Source organism: Xenopus tropicalis, chromosome 4 (assembly GCF_000004195.4).
Source record: "Xenopus tropicalis strain Nigerian chromosome 4, UCB_Xtro_10.0, whole genome shotgun sequence".
NCBI lineage: Eukaryota > Metazoa > Chordata > Amphibia > Anura > Pipidae > Xenopus > Xenopus tropicalis.
The window spans coordinates 495,798-514,425 of NC_030680.2; the positions used below are offsets into that span (position 1 = coordinate 495,798).

Genomic DNA, 18,628 nt, shown 5'->3' on the forward strand with positions numbered 1-18,628 from the left:
TCTGGCACTACTTGGGGTAACTCACCCCGGTATCCCCCCCCCATCTGGCACTACTTGGGGTAACTCACCCCGGTATCCCCCCCCCCATCTGGCACTACTTGGGGTAACTCACCCCGGTATCCCCCCCCCATCTGGCACTACTTGGGGTAACTCACCCCGGTATCCCCCCCCCCCCATCTGGCACTACTTGGGGTAACTCACCCCGGTATCCCCCCCCCATCTGGCACTACTTGGGGTAACTCACCCCGGTATCCCCCCCCCATCTGGCACTACTTGGGGTAACTCACCCCGGTATCCCCCCGCCCAAACCCAATAACCTGCTGCGCGGCACGTCCCTCCGCCTGGGTGATGTCATAGTCCGGCCGGTGAGTGACAGCTGCAGATATCCGTGCGCGGCCGGCCCTCCCACTGACAGGTATAAAGATCCCTCCGCGCCGCCTCCCCGCACTCACTGACTCACTGACTCACTGACTCGGAGGGAGAAGCCGCGCAGGGTGAGTGGGGCCCGGGGGTCCGGGGTGGAACCGTTATTTCCCTGTCTCTATGGCAACTGCTCCTGCATCCTATAATATCCCATCAGCATCAGGGGGACCGGGCCCATCGCGTTATTAACATTTATTTATAAAGCGCCAACATACCCCGCAGCGCTGTACAGTAAGTGGGTTCCATACATTCCCTTACCTACCCCCATGCCCCATCCCATTGCCCCCTTACCTACCCCCATGCCCCATCCCATTGCCCCCTTACCTACCCCCATGCCCCATCCCATTGCCCCCTTACCTACCCCATGCCCCATCCCATTGCCCCCTTAACCTTACCCCCATGCCCATCCCATTGCCCCCTTACCTACCCCATGCCCCATCCCATTGCCCCCTTACCTACCCCCATGCCCCATCCCATTGCCCCCTTACCTACCCGCCATGCCCCATCACATTGCCCCCCTTACTACCCCCATGCCCCATCCCATTGCCCCCTTACCTACCCCCATGCCCCATCCCATTGCCCCCTTACCTACCGCCCCATGGCCTTATGCCATCCATTGCCCCTACCTACCCATGCCCATCCCATCCCCTACCTACCCCATGCCCCATCCCATTGCCCCTTACCTACCCCCATGCCCCATCCCATTGCCCCCTTACCTACCCCCATGCCCCATTCCCATTGCCCCCTTACCTACCCCCATGCCCCATCCCATTGCCCCCTTACCTACCCCCATGCCCCATCACATTGCCCCCTTACCTACCCCCATGCCCCATCACATTGCCCCCTTACCTACCCCCATGCCCCATCACATTGCCCCCCTTACCTACCCCCATGCCCCATCCCATTGCCCCCTTACCTACCCCCATGCCCCATCCCATTGCCCCCTTACCTACCCCCATGCCCCATCCCATTGCCCCCTTACCTACCCCCATGCCCCATCCCATTGACAGTTAACCCCTGCATGGCCGGGGAGGGTGCCAGGGAGTAGCATTGACAGTACAGAGAGTTAACCCCTGCATGGCCGGGGAGGGTGCCAGGGAGTAGCAGTGACAGTACAGAGAGTTAACCCCTGCATGGCCGGGGAGGGTGCCAGGGAGTAGCAGTGACAGTACAGAGAGTTAACCCCTGCATGGCCGGGGAGGGTGCCAGGGAGTAGCATTGACAGTACAGAGAGTTAACCCCTGCATGGCCGGGGAGGGTGCCAGGGAGTAGCAGTGACAGTACAGAGAGTTAACCCCTGCATGGCCGGGGAGGGGTGGGATAAATGGGGTCCCCGGTATTTAGGGGCAGTGTTACAACCTGTGTCAAGGACGACCTGTGCAGGGCATAGGGCAGTTACCATAGCAACCAGTCAGCCGGTGGTTGGGCAGTTGCTAGGGGGAATGGTAACTGCAGAGAATAACTATGGGATGTGTAATATGGGGGACCAGAGTGCATTCTGGGATATTTCTGCTCACTGGGGGGTCAGACAGCAGGGAAGAAAACAGACTTCAACCCTTGAAACTCCCAGAACCTGCTCTCTATTCCTACCTGCCCCTGTTTGTACCCCAGCGGGGGTTATTTGTGCGACAGAGTGGGGGGCTGTGGGTCTGGCTGGTATAGGGCTCACCCCTTTAATCCCTGCATGGCTGGTATAGGGCTCACCCCTTTAATCCCTGCATGGCTGGTATAGGGCTCACCCCTTTAATCCCTGCATGGCTGGTATAGGGCTCACCCCTTTAATCCCTGCATGGCTGGTATAGGGCTCACCCCTTTAATCCCTGCATGGCTGGTATAGCGCTCACCCCTTTAATCCCTGCATGGCTGGTATAGGGCTCACCCCTTTAATCCCTGCATGGCTGGTATAGGGCTCACCCCTTTAATCCCTGCATGGCTGGTATAGGGCTCACCCCTTTAATCCCTGCATGGCTGGTTGGCAATTCATTTACCTGCATGGCTGCATTGCAATCAGTTCAGTCTGCAGCATGGAATGTGATAGCCATTCAGGGTGTGGATTCAACATGTGGCCCCCGGCTGGGGGAGTGGGGGCAACACTAGGCTGGGGGAGCGGGGGCAACACTAGGCTGGGGGAGTGGGGGCAACACTAGGCTGGGGGAGTGGGGGCAACACTAGGCTGGGGGAGTGGGGGCAACACTAGGCTGGGGGAGTGGGGGCAACACTAGGCTGGGGGAGTGGGGGCAACACTAGGCTGGGGGAGCGGGGGCAACACTAGGCTGGGGGAGTGGGGGCAACACTAGGCTGGGGGAGTGGGGGCAACACTAGGCTGGGGGAGTGGGGGCAACACTAGGCTGGGGGAGCGGGGGCAACACTAGGCTGGGGGAGCGGGGGCAACACTAGGCTGGGGGAGCGGGGGCAACACTAGGCTGGGGGAGCGGGGGCAACACTAGGCTGGGGGAGTGGGGGCAACACTAGGCTGGGGGAGCGGGGGCAACACTAGGCTGGGGGAGTGGGGGCAACACTAGGCTGGGGGAGTGGGGGCAACACTAGGCTGGGGGAGTGGGGGCAACACTAGGCTGGGGGAGCGGGGCAACACTAGGCTGGGGGAGTGGGGGCAACACTAGGCTGGGGGAGTGGGGGCAACACTAGGCTGGGGGGAGTGGGGGCAACACTAGGCTGGGGGAGTGGGGGCAACACTAGGCTGGGGGAGCGGGGGCAACACTAGGCTGGGGGAGCGGGGGCAACACTAGGCTGGGGGAGCGGGGGCAACACTAGGCTGGGGGAGCGGGGGCAACACTAGGCTGGGGGAGTGGGGGCAACACTAGGCTGGGAGAGTGGGGGCAACACTAGGCTGGGGGAGCGGGGGCAACACTAGGCTGGGGGAGCGGGGGCAACACTAGGCTGGGGAGCGGGGGCAACACTAGGCTGGGGGAGCGGGGGCAACACTAGGCTGGGGGAGCGGGGGCAACACTAGGCTGGGGGAGTGGGGGGCAACACTAGGCTGGGGGAGTGGGGGCAACACTAGGCTGGGGGAGTGGGGGCAACACTAGGCTGGGGGAGTGGGGGCAACTCTAGGCTCTAAGCTCTTAAAGGGGCGGCGCCTGTGACATCCTGTAACCCGGAGAAACTGCCCGGCGCCTCCGAGGGGGGGGGGGATCAGAACCGCCCCCAGGCCCAATTCCCACAGACTGTATCTGGGCAGGGAAAGGCTTGGCCCCCCTCCCTCACTGCTGGGCCCCCCGTATTCCCTGCACAGTAACAGCAGAGACGCCTCCATCACTCACACTCAGACTCACACTCAGACTCACACTCAGACTCACACTCAGACTCACACTCAGACAAGATCGATACAAAGCCTGACACTCCCGTCTCTTATCTGCCAGGGTGGGGGCCTCCTGTCTCGCCAGCTGATTCCCAGGGTGGGGCCCCCCAGGAGATAACCGTGCCCTGTGGGTTAATGGGTAACGGGGCAAATCCCCAGATTAACCCCTTGTCTCCCTCAGCAGAGCAACATGGCGACCGTAAAGGATAAACTCATTCACAATCTGCTCAAGGAGGAGTCGCTCCCCCAAAACAAGGTCACCATTGTGGGTGTCGGGGCCGTTGGCATGGCCTGTGCCATCAGCGTCCTGCAGAAGGTATGGGGGTACGTCTGTTATTGGGGGGCAGGTTTATCCTGCAGAAGCTATGGGGGTACGTCTGTTATTGGGGGGCAGGTTTATCCTGCAGAAGGTATGGGGGTACGTCTGTTATTGGGGGCAGGTTTATCCTGCAGAAGCTATGGGGGTACGTCTGTTATTGGGGGGCAGGTTTATCCTGCAGAAGGTATGGGGGTACGTCTGTTATTGGGGGGCAGGTTTATCCTGCAGAAGCTATGGGGGTATGTCTGTTTCTGGGGGGCAGGTTGATCCTGCAGAAGGTATGGGGGTACGTCTGTTATTGGGGGGCAGGTTTATCCTGCAGAAGGTATGGGGGTACGTCTGTTATTGGGGGGCAGGTTTATCCTGCAGAAGGTATGGGGGTACGTCTGTTATTGGGGGCAGGTTTATCCTGCAGAAGGTATGGGGGTACGTCTGTTATTGGGGGGCAGGTTTATCCTGCAGAAGGTATGGGGGTACGTCTGTTATTGGGGGCAGGTTTATCCTGCAGAAGGTATGGGGGGTACGTCTGTTATTGGGGGGGCAGTTTATCCTGCGAAGGTATGGGGGTACGTCTGTTATTGGGGGGCAGGTTTATCCTGCAGAAGGTATGGGGTACGTCTGTTATTGGGGGGCAGGTTTATCCTGCAGAAGGTATGGGGGTACGTCTGTATTGGGGGGGCAGGTTATCCTGCAGAAGGTATGGGGGTACGTCTGTTATTGGGGGGCAGGTTATCCTGCAGAAGGTATGGGGGTACGTCTGTTATTGGGGGCAGGTTTATCCTGCAGAAGGTATGGGGGTACGTCTGTTATTGGGGGGCAGGTTTATCCTGCAGAAGGTATGGGGGTACGTCTGTTATTGGGGGGCAGGTTTATCCTGCAGAAGGTATGGGGGTACGTCTGTTATTGGGGGGCAGGTTTATCCTGCAGAAGGTATGGGGGTACGTCTTGTTTCCATATGGGGTTGGGGCAGGTTTATCCTGCAGAAGGTATGGGGGTACGTCTGTTATTGGGGGGCAGGTTTATCCTGCAGAAGGTATGGGGGTACGTCTGTTATTGGGGGGGCAGGTTTATCCTGCAGAAGGTAATGGGGGTACGTCTGTTATTGGGGGGCAGGTTTATCCTGCAGAAGGTATGGGGGTACGTCTGTTATTGGGGGGCAGGTTATCCTGCAGAAGGTATGGGGGTACGTCTGTTATTGGGGGCAGGTTTATCCTGCAGAAGGTATGGGGGTACGTCCTGTTATTGGGGGGCAGGTTTATCCTGCAGAAGGTATGGGGGTACGTCTGTTATTGGGGGCAGGTTTATCCTGCAGAAGGTATGGGGGTACGTCTGTTATTGGGGGGGCAGGTTTATCCTGCAGAAGGCTATGGGGGTACGTTGTTATTGGGGGGCAGGTTTATCCTGCAGAAGGTATGGGGGTACGTCTGTTATTGGGGGGCAGGTTTATCCTGCAGAAGGTATGGGGGTACGTCTGTTATTGGGGGGCAGGTTTATCCTGCAGAAGGTATGGGGTACGTCTGTTATTGGGGGGGCAGGTTTATCCTGCAGAAGGTATGGGGTACGTCTGTTATTGGGGGGCAGGTTTATCCTGCAGAAGGTATGGGGGTACGTCTGTTATTGGGGGGCAGGTTTATCCTGCAGAAGGTATGGGGTACGTCTGTTATTGGGGGCAGGTTTATCCTGCAGAAGGTATGGGGGTACGTCTGTTATTGGGGGGCAGGTTTATCCTGCAGAAGGTATGGGGGTACGTCTGTTATTGGGGGGCAGGTTTATCCTGCAGAAGGTATGGGGGTACGTCTGTTATTGGGGGGCAGGTTTATCCTGCAGAAGGTATGGGGGTACGTCTGTTATTGGGGGCAGGTTTATCCTGCAGAAGGTATGGGGGTACGTCTGTTATTGGGGGCAGGTTTATCCTGCAGAAGGTATGGGGGTACGTCTGTTATTGGGGGCAGGTTTATCCTGCAGAAGGTATGGGGGTACGTCTGTTATTGGGGGGCAGGTTTATCCTGCAGAAGGTATGGGGGTACGTCTGTTATTGGGGGGCAGGTTTATCCTGCAGAAGGTATGGGGGTACGTCTGTTATTGGGGGGCAGGTTTATCCTGCAGAAGGTATGGGGGTACGTCTGTTATTGGGGGGCAGGTTGATCCTGCAGAAGGTATGGGGGTACGTCTGTTATTGGGGGGCAGGTTGATCCTGCAGAAGCTATGGGGGTACGTCTGTTATTGGGGGGCAGGTTGATCCTGCAGAAGGTATGGGGGTACGTCTGTTATTGGGGGGCAGGTTGATCCTGCAGAAGTATGGGGTACGTCTGTTATTGGGGGCAGGTTGATCCTGCAGAAGGTATGGGGGTACGTCTGTTATTGGGGGGCAGGTTGATCCTGCAGAAGCTATGGGGGTACGTCTGTTATTGGGGGGCAGGTTGATCCTGCAGAAGCTATGGGGGTACGTCTGTTATTGGGGGGCAGGTTGATCCTGCAGAAGGTATGGGGGTACGTCTGTTATTGGGGGGCAGGTTGATCCTGCAGAAGGTATGGGGGTACGTCTGTTATTGGGGGGCAGGTTGATCCTGCAGAAGGTATGGGGGTACGTCTGTTATTGGGGGGCAGGTTGATCCTGCAGAAGGTATGGGGGTACGTCTGTTATTGGGGGGCAGGTTGATCCTGCAGAAGGTATGGGGGTACGTCTGTTATTGGGGGGCAGGTTGATCCTGCAGAAGGTATGGGGGTACGTCTGTTATTGGGGGGTGGGATTATCTCGCAGAAGGTATGGGGGTACGTCTGTTATTGGGGGGCAGGTTGATCCTGCAGAAGGTATGGGGGTACGTCTGTTATTGGGGGGCAGGTTTATCCTGCAGAAGGTATGGGGGTACGTCTGTTATTGGGGGGCAGGTTTATCCTGCAGAAGGTATGGGGGTACGTCTGTTATTGGGGGGCAGGTTGATCCTGCAGAAGGTATGGGGGTACGTCTGTTATTGGGGGGCAGGTTGATCCTGCAGAAGGTATGGGGGTACATCTGTTATTGGGGGGTGGGATTATCTCGCAGAAGGTGGGGGCAAATGGGAGGGTGTATCTGTTATCAGATTGGGGGTGCCAGCAGAAGGTGGGGTGAAACTGATTTATCCTGCAGGTCGGACCCCCAGCTTTGAAAATGAGGGGGTGTTGGGAGCTTGGCTGAAGGAAGCATTGGCCTGTGGAATTCTGGGGGGGGGCAGTGTCGGGGTGCAGATGCAGAGAAAGGGGGCACTGATATTCCTTCTGTTTCCCCCCTTTCTGTTCTGCAGGATTTGGCAGATGAGCTTGCACTCGTTGATGTGATTGAGGACAAACTAAAGGGGGAAATGATGGATCTGCAGCACGGCAGCCTCTTCCTCCGTACCCCCAAGATTGTGTCTGGGAAAGGTCAGTGGGGTTGGAATCTAGGGGTGCCCCATGGGGGGCTGATGGCTTGGGGTCCCCCCATTGCAACCTGGGACTTTTCCCATGTTAAAGGGAAACTAAACCCAACCGTAAAGCTGCCCCCCTGCCCCCCCAGTTCTCTATAGATGCCGATAATAACCCTAATTACACATGGAAACTGATTCCCCAATGAGAATTCTACTTCATTATAGATGCAGGAGAAGTGACCAATGAGAATGCTGATTCCCTGTGTCAGGCCCCTTGCTGGTACCTTACATATAGAGATAATGATGGCATTTTCCCCTCATTATAGATGCAAGAGAAGTGACCAATGAGAATGCTGATTCCCTGTGTCAGGCCCCTTGCTGGTACCTTACATATAGAGATAATGATGGCATTTTCCCGTCATTATATGGCACAGGAATCAGACATGGGGATAAAGGGACAGACTTGTTCAGTGCTGGGAAACTGTGCTTATTGCTCCCAACTCCAATTGCAGGAACAGAGAACAGGGAGCCGGATTTACTCACATCAGCTGGGATTCTCATTGGGGGATTCTTTTGCATATTAATTGGCCCTAGAGAGCTGGGAAAGTTTTATTGGGCAATATTGCTTTAAGAATATAACGCTGATGTTGCTGGACTACAGCTCCCAGCATGCCTCACCCTTCATTATATGTTACATTATTCTGGGATTTGTAGTCCAACAACAGCTGAGTAACGACCCCATATTTTGCTTTTGTACATTTTCCTCACCCCCCAATACCCTTCCTGCCCCCCCAGATTACAGCGTCACAGCAAACTCCAGGCTGGTGGTGGTGACGGCGGGGGCCCGGCAGCAGGAGGGGGAGAGTCGCCTCAACCTGGTTCAGCGCAACGTCAACATCTTCAAGTTCATCATTCCCAACATCGTGAAGTACAGCCCCCACTGTACCCTCCTCATCGTCTCCAACCCCGGTAAGTGCCCCCCCCCCCCCCCCCCCCAGTAACAGCCCCCACTGTACCCTCCTCATCGTCTCCAACCCCAGTAAGTGCCCCCCCCCCAGTAACAGCCCCCACTGTACCCTCCTCATCGTCTCCAACCCCGGTAAGTGCCCCCCCCCCCCAGTAACAGCCCCCACTGTACCCTCCTCATCGTCTCCAACCCCGGTAAGTGCCCCCCCCCCAGTAACAGCCCCCACTGTACCCTCCTCATCGTCTCCAACCCCGGTAAGTGCCCCCCCCCCCCCAGTAACAGCCCCCACTGTACCCTCCTCATCGTCTCCAACCCCGGTAAGTGCCCCCCCCCCAGTAACAGGGTGCCAGCCCCTGGGCTATCCCATTTCAGCCCAACCCAACGACCAGCCCCTCTAAAGGCGGGGGGGGGGGGGTGTATAAGAGCTGTACCTACCCCCCCCCCCCCCCCCCCCCGGGGCCCCACTGACTGTCGCTCCTCCCTTTCCCAGTTGACATTCTGACCTACGTGGCCTGGAAGATCAGTGGTTTCCCCAAGAATCGCGTGATTGGCAGCGGCTGCAACTTGGACTCCGCCCGGTTCCGTTACCTCATGGGGCAGAAGTTCGGGATCCACACCCAGAGCTGCCACGGTTGGGTCATTGGGGAACACGGAGACTCGAGCGGTGAGTGACCCCCTAATTATAGCCCCCGGCCCCCGGGGATAAGGTGGTGCTGGGAAATCACTTGTAACCGGACCCGACTCCGTGCTGCCCCCGGTGTCTCTGAGGGTGAAGTTCACCTTTATATTTAGTAACACTATTCTGCCCCTGTCAGGGTCATTAGGGCGTCTGCCAGTCAGGGTCACCGGGGCATCTGCCAGTCAGGGTCACCGGGGCATCTGCCAGTCAGGGTCACCGGGGCATCTGCCAGTCAGGGTCACCGGGGCATCTGCCAGTCAGGGTCACCGATGCCCTGTGTCTAATTAACCCCTTAACATGGAGGTGCCCGGGCACAGGGTGGCACTGTCGGTTGCCTAGCACCGGTTCTGGCCCAGTTGTGACCCTGTTTGTAACCCTTGGTGCCTTTCAGTGCCAGTCTGGAGTGGGGTGAACGTGGCGGGCGTCTCCCTGAAATCCCTGCACCCCGACATGGGCACGGAGTCGGACAAGGAGAACTGGAAGGAGGTGCACAAGCAGGTAGTGGACAGGTGAGTGTGAGTGCGGTGCCCCCTGTGTGCCCGTTGGTTGGCGCGGCTCTTACCCCCCTCTCTTGCCCCAGTGCCTATGAAGTCATCAAGCTGAAGGGCTACACCTCGTGGGCGATTGGCCTGTCCGTGGCCGACCTGTCCGAGAGCATCCTGAAGAACCTGCGCCGGGTCCATCCCATCTCCACCATGATCAAGGTACGTTCTGCCCGCCTGACCCCCCCCCGGGGCAAGCGGTGCCCGCCTGACCCCCCCCCCCCCGGGGCAATCGGTGCCAGCCTGACCCCCCCGGGGCAAGCGGTGCCCGCCTGACCCCCCCCCCGGGGCAATCGGTGCCAGCCTGACCCCCCCCGGGGCAAGCGGTGCCCGCCTGACCCCCCCCCCCGGGGCAATCGGTGCCAGCCTGACCCGCCTCTCCTTTCCTGCAGGGCATGTACGGGGTGAATGACGACGTCTTCCTCAGCGTCCCCTGCGTCCTGGGCAACTTGGGCATCACCGACGTGGTGAACATGCCGCTGAAGGCCGATGAAGAGGAGCGGCTGCGCAAGAGCGCCAGTACCCTGTGGGCCATTCAGAAGGAGCTGCAGTTCTGACCCGTTGGTCCAACTTGCACTAAGGATTAGGTCAATGTGTGTAGTGTTTGTGTCTCTCAAGCCCCTCCCACCCCCGGGCAGATCCCGCCCACAGAACAAACTCCTCGGGGGAGTCTGGGTAATGTCCCCACTTCCATTGGACCAGAATGGGGGGTACCGGGGGGGGAACCCATTTAGAATGCACTTTCCTGAATGTCTCAGGTTCAACCATTCGCCCAAAGAGAAATCTATATAATAATATATGCCGCCATTTTGTCTGTGTGACTCCGCCCCCTTGTGTCCCCGCCCACTGTCTCTCGTCCTCCTTGTTCCCATGTGACAATAAATATTGGACCTGCCGCCTGGTCCCAACTGAACCCCAGAACCAACCGCTGTGTCGGGTTTTATTTCAGGGTAACAGCCAATCAGATTGCTGGGTGATTTGGTCACATGACAGGACAACTAGTGGCTGCCGATTGGCTGAGAGAGAAGGGAGAGCTTTGGTGGTTGGGGGGGCAGTCACAGTGATATCCGGCCCCCCAGTGTCTATAATGGCTTCTTACCCCTCCCCTGCACTATTGCCCCTGCCCCACTACCCCTGAGGGGACTGCTTGTAGAATGGGAGGTTCCTACTCCCCTGTTGCTTCCCTCTGCCCCCCGGCGCTAAAGGGGTAGTGAAGGCAGGGAGCTATGCACTGTATAGGATGAATGCAAATAAAAGGAGGGGAGGGGTCACCGTTAAGGTAACTTTTAGCCCAACTTCCAAATGGGGGTCAGTGACCCCGGCAACCAAACCCTATTGCTCTGTGAGGCTCCAGTTTTATTGTTACTTTTTATTCCTTATCTTTCTATTCAGCCCCTCCCCTATTCATATTCCCGTCTCTCGTTTAAACCACTGCCTGGTTGCTAAGGTTACTTGGACCCTAGCAACCAGATGCCTGCTGCAATTCCAAACTGGAGAGCTGCTGGAAAAAAGAGGCGTCAGTGCCAGTCGGCCGTGTATGTGCCCCCTGCCAGCTGCCCTTCCCCCAGCGCTTTGGTTACTTACACTCACAGAGTCATAGGGATTGGCTGAAATGTCCCCTATAAGCAAATGGGGGAAATATGGCAGGAAGTGCTGCACAGGTTGGGAGAGTATTAGGGGGTATTGGGGGAGTATTTGGGGGTACTGGGGGAGTATTTGGGGTACTGGGGAATATTTGGGGGTACTGGGGGAGTATTCGGGAGTATTTGGGGGTACTGGGGAGTATTTGGGGGTACTGGGGAGTATTTGGGGGTACTGGGGGAGTATTCGGGAGCATTTGGGGGTACTGGGGAGTATTTGGGGGTACTAGGGAGTATTAGGGGGTACTGGGGAGTATTTGGGGGTATTGGGGGAGTATTTGGGGTATTGGGGGAGTATTTGGGGGTACTGGGGGAGTATTAGGGGGTACTGGGGAGTATTTGGGGTACTGGGGAGTATTTGGGGGTATTGGGGGAGTATTTGGGGGTACTGGGGGTATTGGGGGAGTATTTGGGGGTACTGGGGAGTATTAGGGGGTACTGGGGAGTATTTGGGGGTATTGGGGGAGTATTTGGGGGTACTGGGGGAGTATTAGGGGGTACTGGGGAGTATTAGGGGGTACTGGGGAGTATTTGGGGGTATTGGGGGAGTATTTGGGGGTACTGGGGAGTATTAGGGGGTACTGGGGAGTATTGGGGGAGTATTTGGGGGTACTGGGGAGTATTTGGGGGTATTGGGGGAGTATTTGGGGGTATTGGGGGAGTATTGGGGGGGTACTGGGGAGTATTAGGGGTACTGGGGAGTATTTGGGGGTACTGGGGGAGTATTAGGGGGTACTGGGGAGTATTAGGGGGTACTGGGGAGTATTTGGGGGTACTGGGGAGTATTTGGGGGTACTGGGGAGTATTTGGGGGTACTGGGGAGTATTTGGGGGTACTGGGGGAGTATTTGGGGAGTATTTGGGGGTACTGGGGGAGTATTAGGGGGTACTGGGGAGTATTTGGGGGTACTGGGGAGTATTTGGGGGTATTGGGGGAGTATTTGGGGGTACTGGGGGTATTGGGGGAGTATTTGGGGGTACTGGGGGAGTATTAGGGGGTACTGGGGAGTATTTGGGGGTACTGGGGGAGGATTTGGGGGTATTGGGGGAGTATTTGGGGGTACTGGGGAGTATTAGGGAGTATTAGTGGGTGGGTAAGGAATGTACCAAATGACGGGGTGGGGGGGGGGGGAAGCTACCAGTAGATACAGTAAAACAGAATAATGACTGGTCGGCTCCCAAACCTGTGAAGCAGCTACAACATTAGTCTCCATTTCCCGCTCACTTTCTGACACTGCTGTGAAAATGATCAAATGTGACAACGCAGTAAATACAGGTGAATTGAAAATGGCAAAAACTGAGCAGAATTTGGCGGAATGGAATCGAATGATTCTGTGTCGGAGCCAAAACTCCCGGAGATTCCGACAGCAGGAAATAAAGGGGAACTCGCCCTCTGATGTTAAATGTGTTTGTTTCATTAGCAACACAGGCTCCTCCCCATACGGCCTGTTACTGGCGGCAACCATTGTTATAGGTGGGGGGGGGGGAGTGATGGAAATGATCAGGAAAATGATAGGGGGGGCGGCACATGGAGGGTTAAATGTGTGCACCCCTAAATGTTGGCAGAAGGGGGGGCGAGAGCACAGGCAGCACAGTCCTATCAGGAGAGTAACAGATCCCTTGGGGGCGGGGACATGTCATGTGACAGGCACAACAGCAAAAATATCCAGTAGCCACTGAAGATGCAAGCCGTGAAAAAAATTGTGTTTTATTTGCCCCAGTACATATAAACCAGCAAAGGGCAACGTTTCGGCCCCTCCGGCCCCTTTCTCAAGCTCATGGGGCACTATTTAGTGTGCAAGTTATAAAGGTAGTGATATGGGGGGGGATAGAGAAACCCTCCCCTGCTCCAGTCATAGCAGGGTTAATTACAGCAATTTAACCCCATATGTGCATACTGACAACCAGTCCTTAAATATTCTTATATGAAAAAGTGTTAAGAAACCTACAAATATACATTTAGTCCACATTTGTCATTGTGTCAAATATCAGCATCGTGTATAACTGGAACTCTCATCTCTGAGACGTATAGAGGAGTAGTTCAGCACATCATACTCACTCCCTCCCTGAGACTCATTGTAGTATGGGATAGTCTCCCACCCTCAGCGGATCCAGTTTATCCACTTAGTAACCTTTAAATAGAGAAAGATATAAATATATATATATTGGTACAGATATAAAAATACACTAATATATGTACATTCACAGGTATCGACTCCCTTATAGAGAAACATTGCAGGTTTATATTCTCTATTCCGGCCCCGGGGCCAAATTGTGTCCAGTTTATTCATCCGGAACATTTCTCTTTGTTTCAATTGCAACAATCTCTCTCCCCCTCCTCTGGGAATTTCACCTGTATCTGTCACTTGGAGTTAAAGTTGGCTGCCGGAGTGTTTGGCCCGATGGGAATGTGCCGGAGCCGGTGCCGGAGTGTTTGGCCCGATGGGAATGTGCCGGAGCCGGTGCCGGAGTGTTTGGCCCGATGGGAATGTGCTGGAGTGTTTGGCCCGATGGGAATGTGCCGGAGCCGGTGCCGGAGTGTTTGGCCCGATGGGAATGTGCCGGAGTGTTTGGCCCGATGGGAATGTGCTGGAACCGGTGCCGGAGTGTTTGGCCCGATGGGAATGTGCCGGAGTGTTTGGCCCGATGGGAATGTGCCGGAGTGTTTGGCCCGATGGGAATGTGCCGGAGTGTTTGGCCCGATGGGAATGTGCCGGAGCTGGTGCCGGAGTGTTTGGCCCGATGGGAATGTGCCGGAGCCGGTGCCGGAGCGTTTGGCCTGATGGGAATGTGCCGGAGCCGGTGCCGGAGTGTTTGGCCCGATGGGAATGTGCCGGAGCCGGTGCCGGAGTGTTTGGCCCGATGGGAATGTGCCGGAGCCGGTGCCAGAGTGTTTGGCCCGATGGGAATGTGCCGGAGTGTTTGGCCCGATGGGAATGTGCCGGAGCCGGTGCCGGAGTGTTTGGCCCGATGGGAATGTGCCGGAGCCGGTGCCGGAGTGTTTGGCCCGATGGGAATGTGCCGGAGCCGGTGCCGGAGTGTTTGGCCCGATGGGAATGTGCCGGAGCCGGTGCCGGAGCCGGTAGGGCTGTAAGTCCCCTGCGTATAGTGCACTTGTGTTTACAAATGCGCTCCCCTATATCTGTATAGTTTCACCAACATATAACATATAACATATAACATATAACATATAACATATAACATATAACATATAACAAACCACAGGGGCATTTCAATAAATAAACCAATAAGAGGATTTACAAGTAAAATACTGTTTGATCCCATATTATTTCCCAGAGTGCGGATGATGAAAGTGATTGCCTTTAATAACCGAGTTACATTGAGTGCAGTGTAGGCACGGGTATGTTCCAAGGGGGGGGATACTCAAAAACCGCTGTGTAGATTTCTTGCGGGAGCCCCCAATATCCGCCTTAACAAGGGGATCCCCCAGATTTTTACCCCTCCTATAAGCGATAAGATGGTGTATATGGAAGGCAGGATTGTAACAATGTGAATAATCCCGACACGGTGTGTATTTACTTACACAGACAAATCTGTCACTTTTTGTTCCATTAGTCAAGTCTGTCTGTTTGGGAGACAATAAACTCTGTCTCTTTCTGTCTCGCTTGTGACCTACCTTCTTATAATAAGTCTCTGGGGTTCTCTTTGCTGAAAGCGTTCCGCCATTTCCCACAAGTCTCTCACTTCCAACCTGATTATTTACAATCCGTCTGAACCTTGTAAATTGTGTAGAAGGTAAAGACTTTATTAAGGGTATGGGGTGGGAGCGAGAGAAATGTAAGAGACTGTTCTTGTCCGTTTCCTTCCTATACAGGTCTGTTATAAGGGTTGGGGCAGATGTAACTGTACAGCCAAATAACTGAGGGTGCTGGTACTGTACTCATAGGTGAGTGTGAGGGTTTCCTCTAAATCAGTGCTGTCCAACTGGCGGCCCCCCTCTGTGTGGCCCCCCACCTGTCTGGCTGCTTTGATGGCTTACCTTTGAGTAAGCATTAAATGGTATCAGTACTGAGATTAACTGCCCCCCTGCATGGCTCTCACCTCAGATTCAGGCTGTAACCCCCCTGTATTGTTTAAACATGTAATCCCCTGTGTTGTTCCACCTTTTAATCCCTGTATTGTTCCCCCCCTGCAGTGTTCCCACCTCAGGCTCAGACTGTAATCACCCCCATTGTTCACTTCTTCACACCTCAGGTACTGTAGGCAGAGTATGGCACACACAGGCAGCATAGGGCAGGCAGAGTATGGCACACACAGGCAGCATAGGGCAGGCAGAGTATGGCACACACAGGCAGCATAGGGCAGGCAGAGTATGGCACACACAGGCAGCATAGGGCAGGCAGAGTATGGCACACACAGGCAGCATAGGTCAGGGAGGGTATGGCACACACAGGAAGGGTAGGGCAGGCAGAGTATGGCACACACAGGCAGGGTAGGGCAGGCAGAGTATGGCACACACAGGCAGGGTAGGGCAGGCAGAGTATGGCACACACAGGCAGCATAGGTCAGGGAGGGTATGGCACACACAGGAAGGGTAGGGCAGGCAGAGTATGGCACACACAGGCAGGGTAGGGCAGGCAGAGTATGGCACACAGAGGCAGCATAGGGAAGGCAGAGTATGGCACACACAGGCAGGGTAGGACAGGCAGAGTATGGCACACATAGGCAGCATAGGGAAGGCAGAGTATGGCACACACAGGAAGGGTAGGGCAGGCAGAGTATGGCACACAGAGGCAGCATAGGGAAGGCAGAGTATGGCACACACAGGCAGGGTAGGACAGGCAGAGTATGGCACACAGAGGCAGCATAGGGAAGGCAGAGTATGGCACACACAGGCAGGGTAGGACAGGCAGAGTATGGCACACAGAGGCAGCATAGGGAAGGCAGAGTATGGCACACACAGGAAGAGTAGGACAGGCAGAGTATGGCACACACAGGCAGGGTAGGGCAGGCAGAGTATGGCACACACAGGAAGGGTAGGGCAGGCAGAGTATGGCACACACAGACAGCATAGGACAGGCAGAGTGCTGCCTGTGTGTGCCATACTCTGCTTGCCCTATGCTGCTTGTGGGAGGTGAACCTGGCAGGGGTTTGTTGTGGGAGTTTGTTAGCAGTTGGAAATAGCCATTAAATGGTCCCTAAGGTGTGTAATTATGTACTGGGGGTTGCTGTGCTATCCACAGGGGAGGAGGAGCCATATGGATTTAAGGGTGTGTCTTAATAGGACATAATATAATTCTTTCACATATGAATGATGGTTGATATCCCCACAGTAAGGACCAAACATTTGGGATTTTGCTGTGCTACCACCATTGTGATAAAATAGGTGTGGTTTGAAGTGGGCGTGGTTTCAAAAAGGGGAGTGGTCAAAACTGGCTTCCATTAGCAGCCCTCCACCATGTATGCGAGAGAAATCACGGCTCTCGGCACCGTAGAAGTTGGACAGCACTGGTCTAAATCATTAATAAAGTGATAAAACTCAGTTAGGCTGGTTTCTGGGCCGTCCCATGTGACCAAGAGTTTATCTATATAGTGTAAATACAATTTACTGTGCTTTATATACAGAGGGTATTGATATAAATATAATGATCCTCTAGAAAAGCCATATAAAGATGTGCATATGTCGGCGCTACATTACTGCCCATGGCGGTGCCTCTTCATTGCAAATAATAATCATCTCCAAAAAGAATATCATTTTGGTGGTTATTTCACTAACAGAAAGCACCTGAGGGTCAGTGTATTGAGTCAGATAGTGTTTAACCCCCCCCACGCCAGAATGCATCATGTTCAGGGAGTTTCACATTCTGTAATAAATATAATAAATACATAGTGTCTTTTACATATGATGCAGTTTTGTGTATCGGTGGTTGCAATATTTTATCAAGTAACACTGCTATGGGGTTTAACACTGAATCAGTACCTGCTGCAATGGGTCTCCCAGGCGGTGTATAGAGATTCTTATGGATCTTCGGCAATGTATAAAACACGGGGTAATTGGGGTATCTTTAATCAAAAAAGTTTTTAAATCCTCATCCATAATTCCCCCTTGGAATGCATCATACCCGCTACCCATAATACATTGCTGTATCGATACAAGTGGGTTATTATTGAGTTTTATATATATATATACCTCCTTCTGTGACACATAATCCTGTCTATTCATTCCCACTAGGCCCCCCCTTATTGGCTGGTTTCACTGTAATCTTATCATTTAATGACCTTTCTCTGTAATTAACATTAGATTTTTCTCCCATCCACGGGTTTCATATAATTCTCCTTTTTCATTCCCAGTTCCAGCACCGGCTCCGGCACATTCCCATCGGGCCAAACACTCCGGCACATTCCCATCGGGCCAAACACTCCGGCACATTCCCATCGGGCCAAACACTCCGGCACATTCCCATCGGGCCAAACACTCCGGCACATTCCCATCGGGCCAAACACTCCGGCACATTCCCATCGGGCCAAACACTCCGGCACATTCCCATCGGGCCAAACACTCCGGCACATTCCCATCGGGCCAAACACTCCGGCACATTCCCATCGGGCCAAACACTCCGGCACATTCCCATCGGGCCAAACACTCCGGCACATTCCCATTGGGCCAAACACTTTAACTCCAAGTGACAGATACAGGTGAAATTCCCAGAGGAGGGGGAGAGAGATTGTTGCAATTGAAACAAAGAGAAATGTTCCGGATGAATAAACTGGACACAATTTGGCCCCGGGGCCGGAATAGAGAATATAAACCTGCAATGTTTCTCTATAAGGGAGTCGATACCTGTGAATGTACATATATTAGTGTATTTTTATATCTGTACCAATATATATATATTTATATCTTTCTCTATTTAAAGGTTACTAAGTGGATAAACTGGATCCGCTGAGGGTGGGAGACTATCCCATACTACAATGAGTCTCCGGGAGGGAGTGAGTATGATGTGCTGAACTACTCCTCTATACGTCTCAGAGATGAGAGTTCCAGTTATACACTATGCTGATATTTGACACAATGACAAATGTGGACTAAATGTATATTTGTAGGTTTCTTAACACTTTTTTATATAAGAATATTTAAGGACTGGTTGTCAGTATGCACATATGGGGTTAAATTGCTGTAATTAACCCTGCTATGACTGGAGCAGGGGAGGGTTTCTCTATCCCCCCCCATTTCACATCCTTTATAACTTGCACACTAAATAGTGCCCCATGAGCTTGAGAAAGGGGCCGGAGGGGCCGAAACGTTGCCCTTTGCTGGTTTATATGTACTGGGGCAAATAAAACACAATTTTTTCACGGCTTGCATCTTCAGTGGCTACTGGATATTTTTGCTGTT

At 54.3% G+C, this 18,628-nt stretch overlaps 1 protein-coding gene across 2 annotated transcripts; it reads left to right on the forward strand.

Annotated features, from left to right (window-relative positions):
• The first annotated feature begins 407 nt into the window (after positions 1-407).
• Positions 408-10,553, forward strand: ldha (lactate dehydrogenase A). 2 transcript variants are annotated; one of them, XM_031899948.1, is made up of 8 exons: positions 408-494; positions 3,924-4,058; positions 7,343-7,460; positions 8,240-8,413; positions 8,902-9,075; positions 9,482-9,599; positions 9,671-9,794; positions 10,025-10,553. In XM_031899948.1, the coding sequence occupies exons 2-8, from the start codon at positions 3,933-3,935 to the stop codon at positions 10,187-10,189; spliced, it is 999 nt and encodes a 332-aa protein (XP_031755808.1). In that variant the 5' UTR covers positions 408-494; positions 3,924-3,932; the 3' UTR covers positions 10,190-10,553.
• Positions 10,554-18,628: the final 8,075 nt, after the last annotated feature.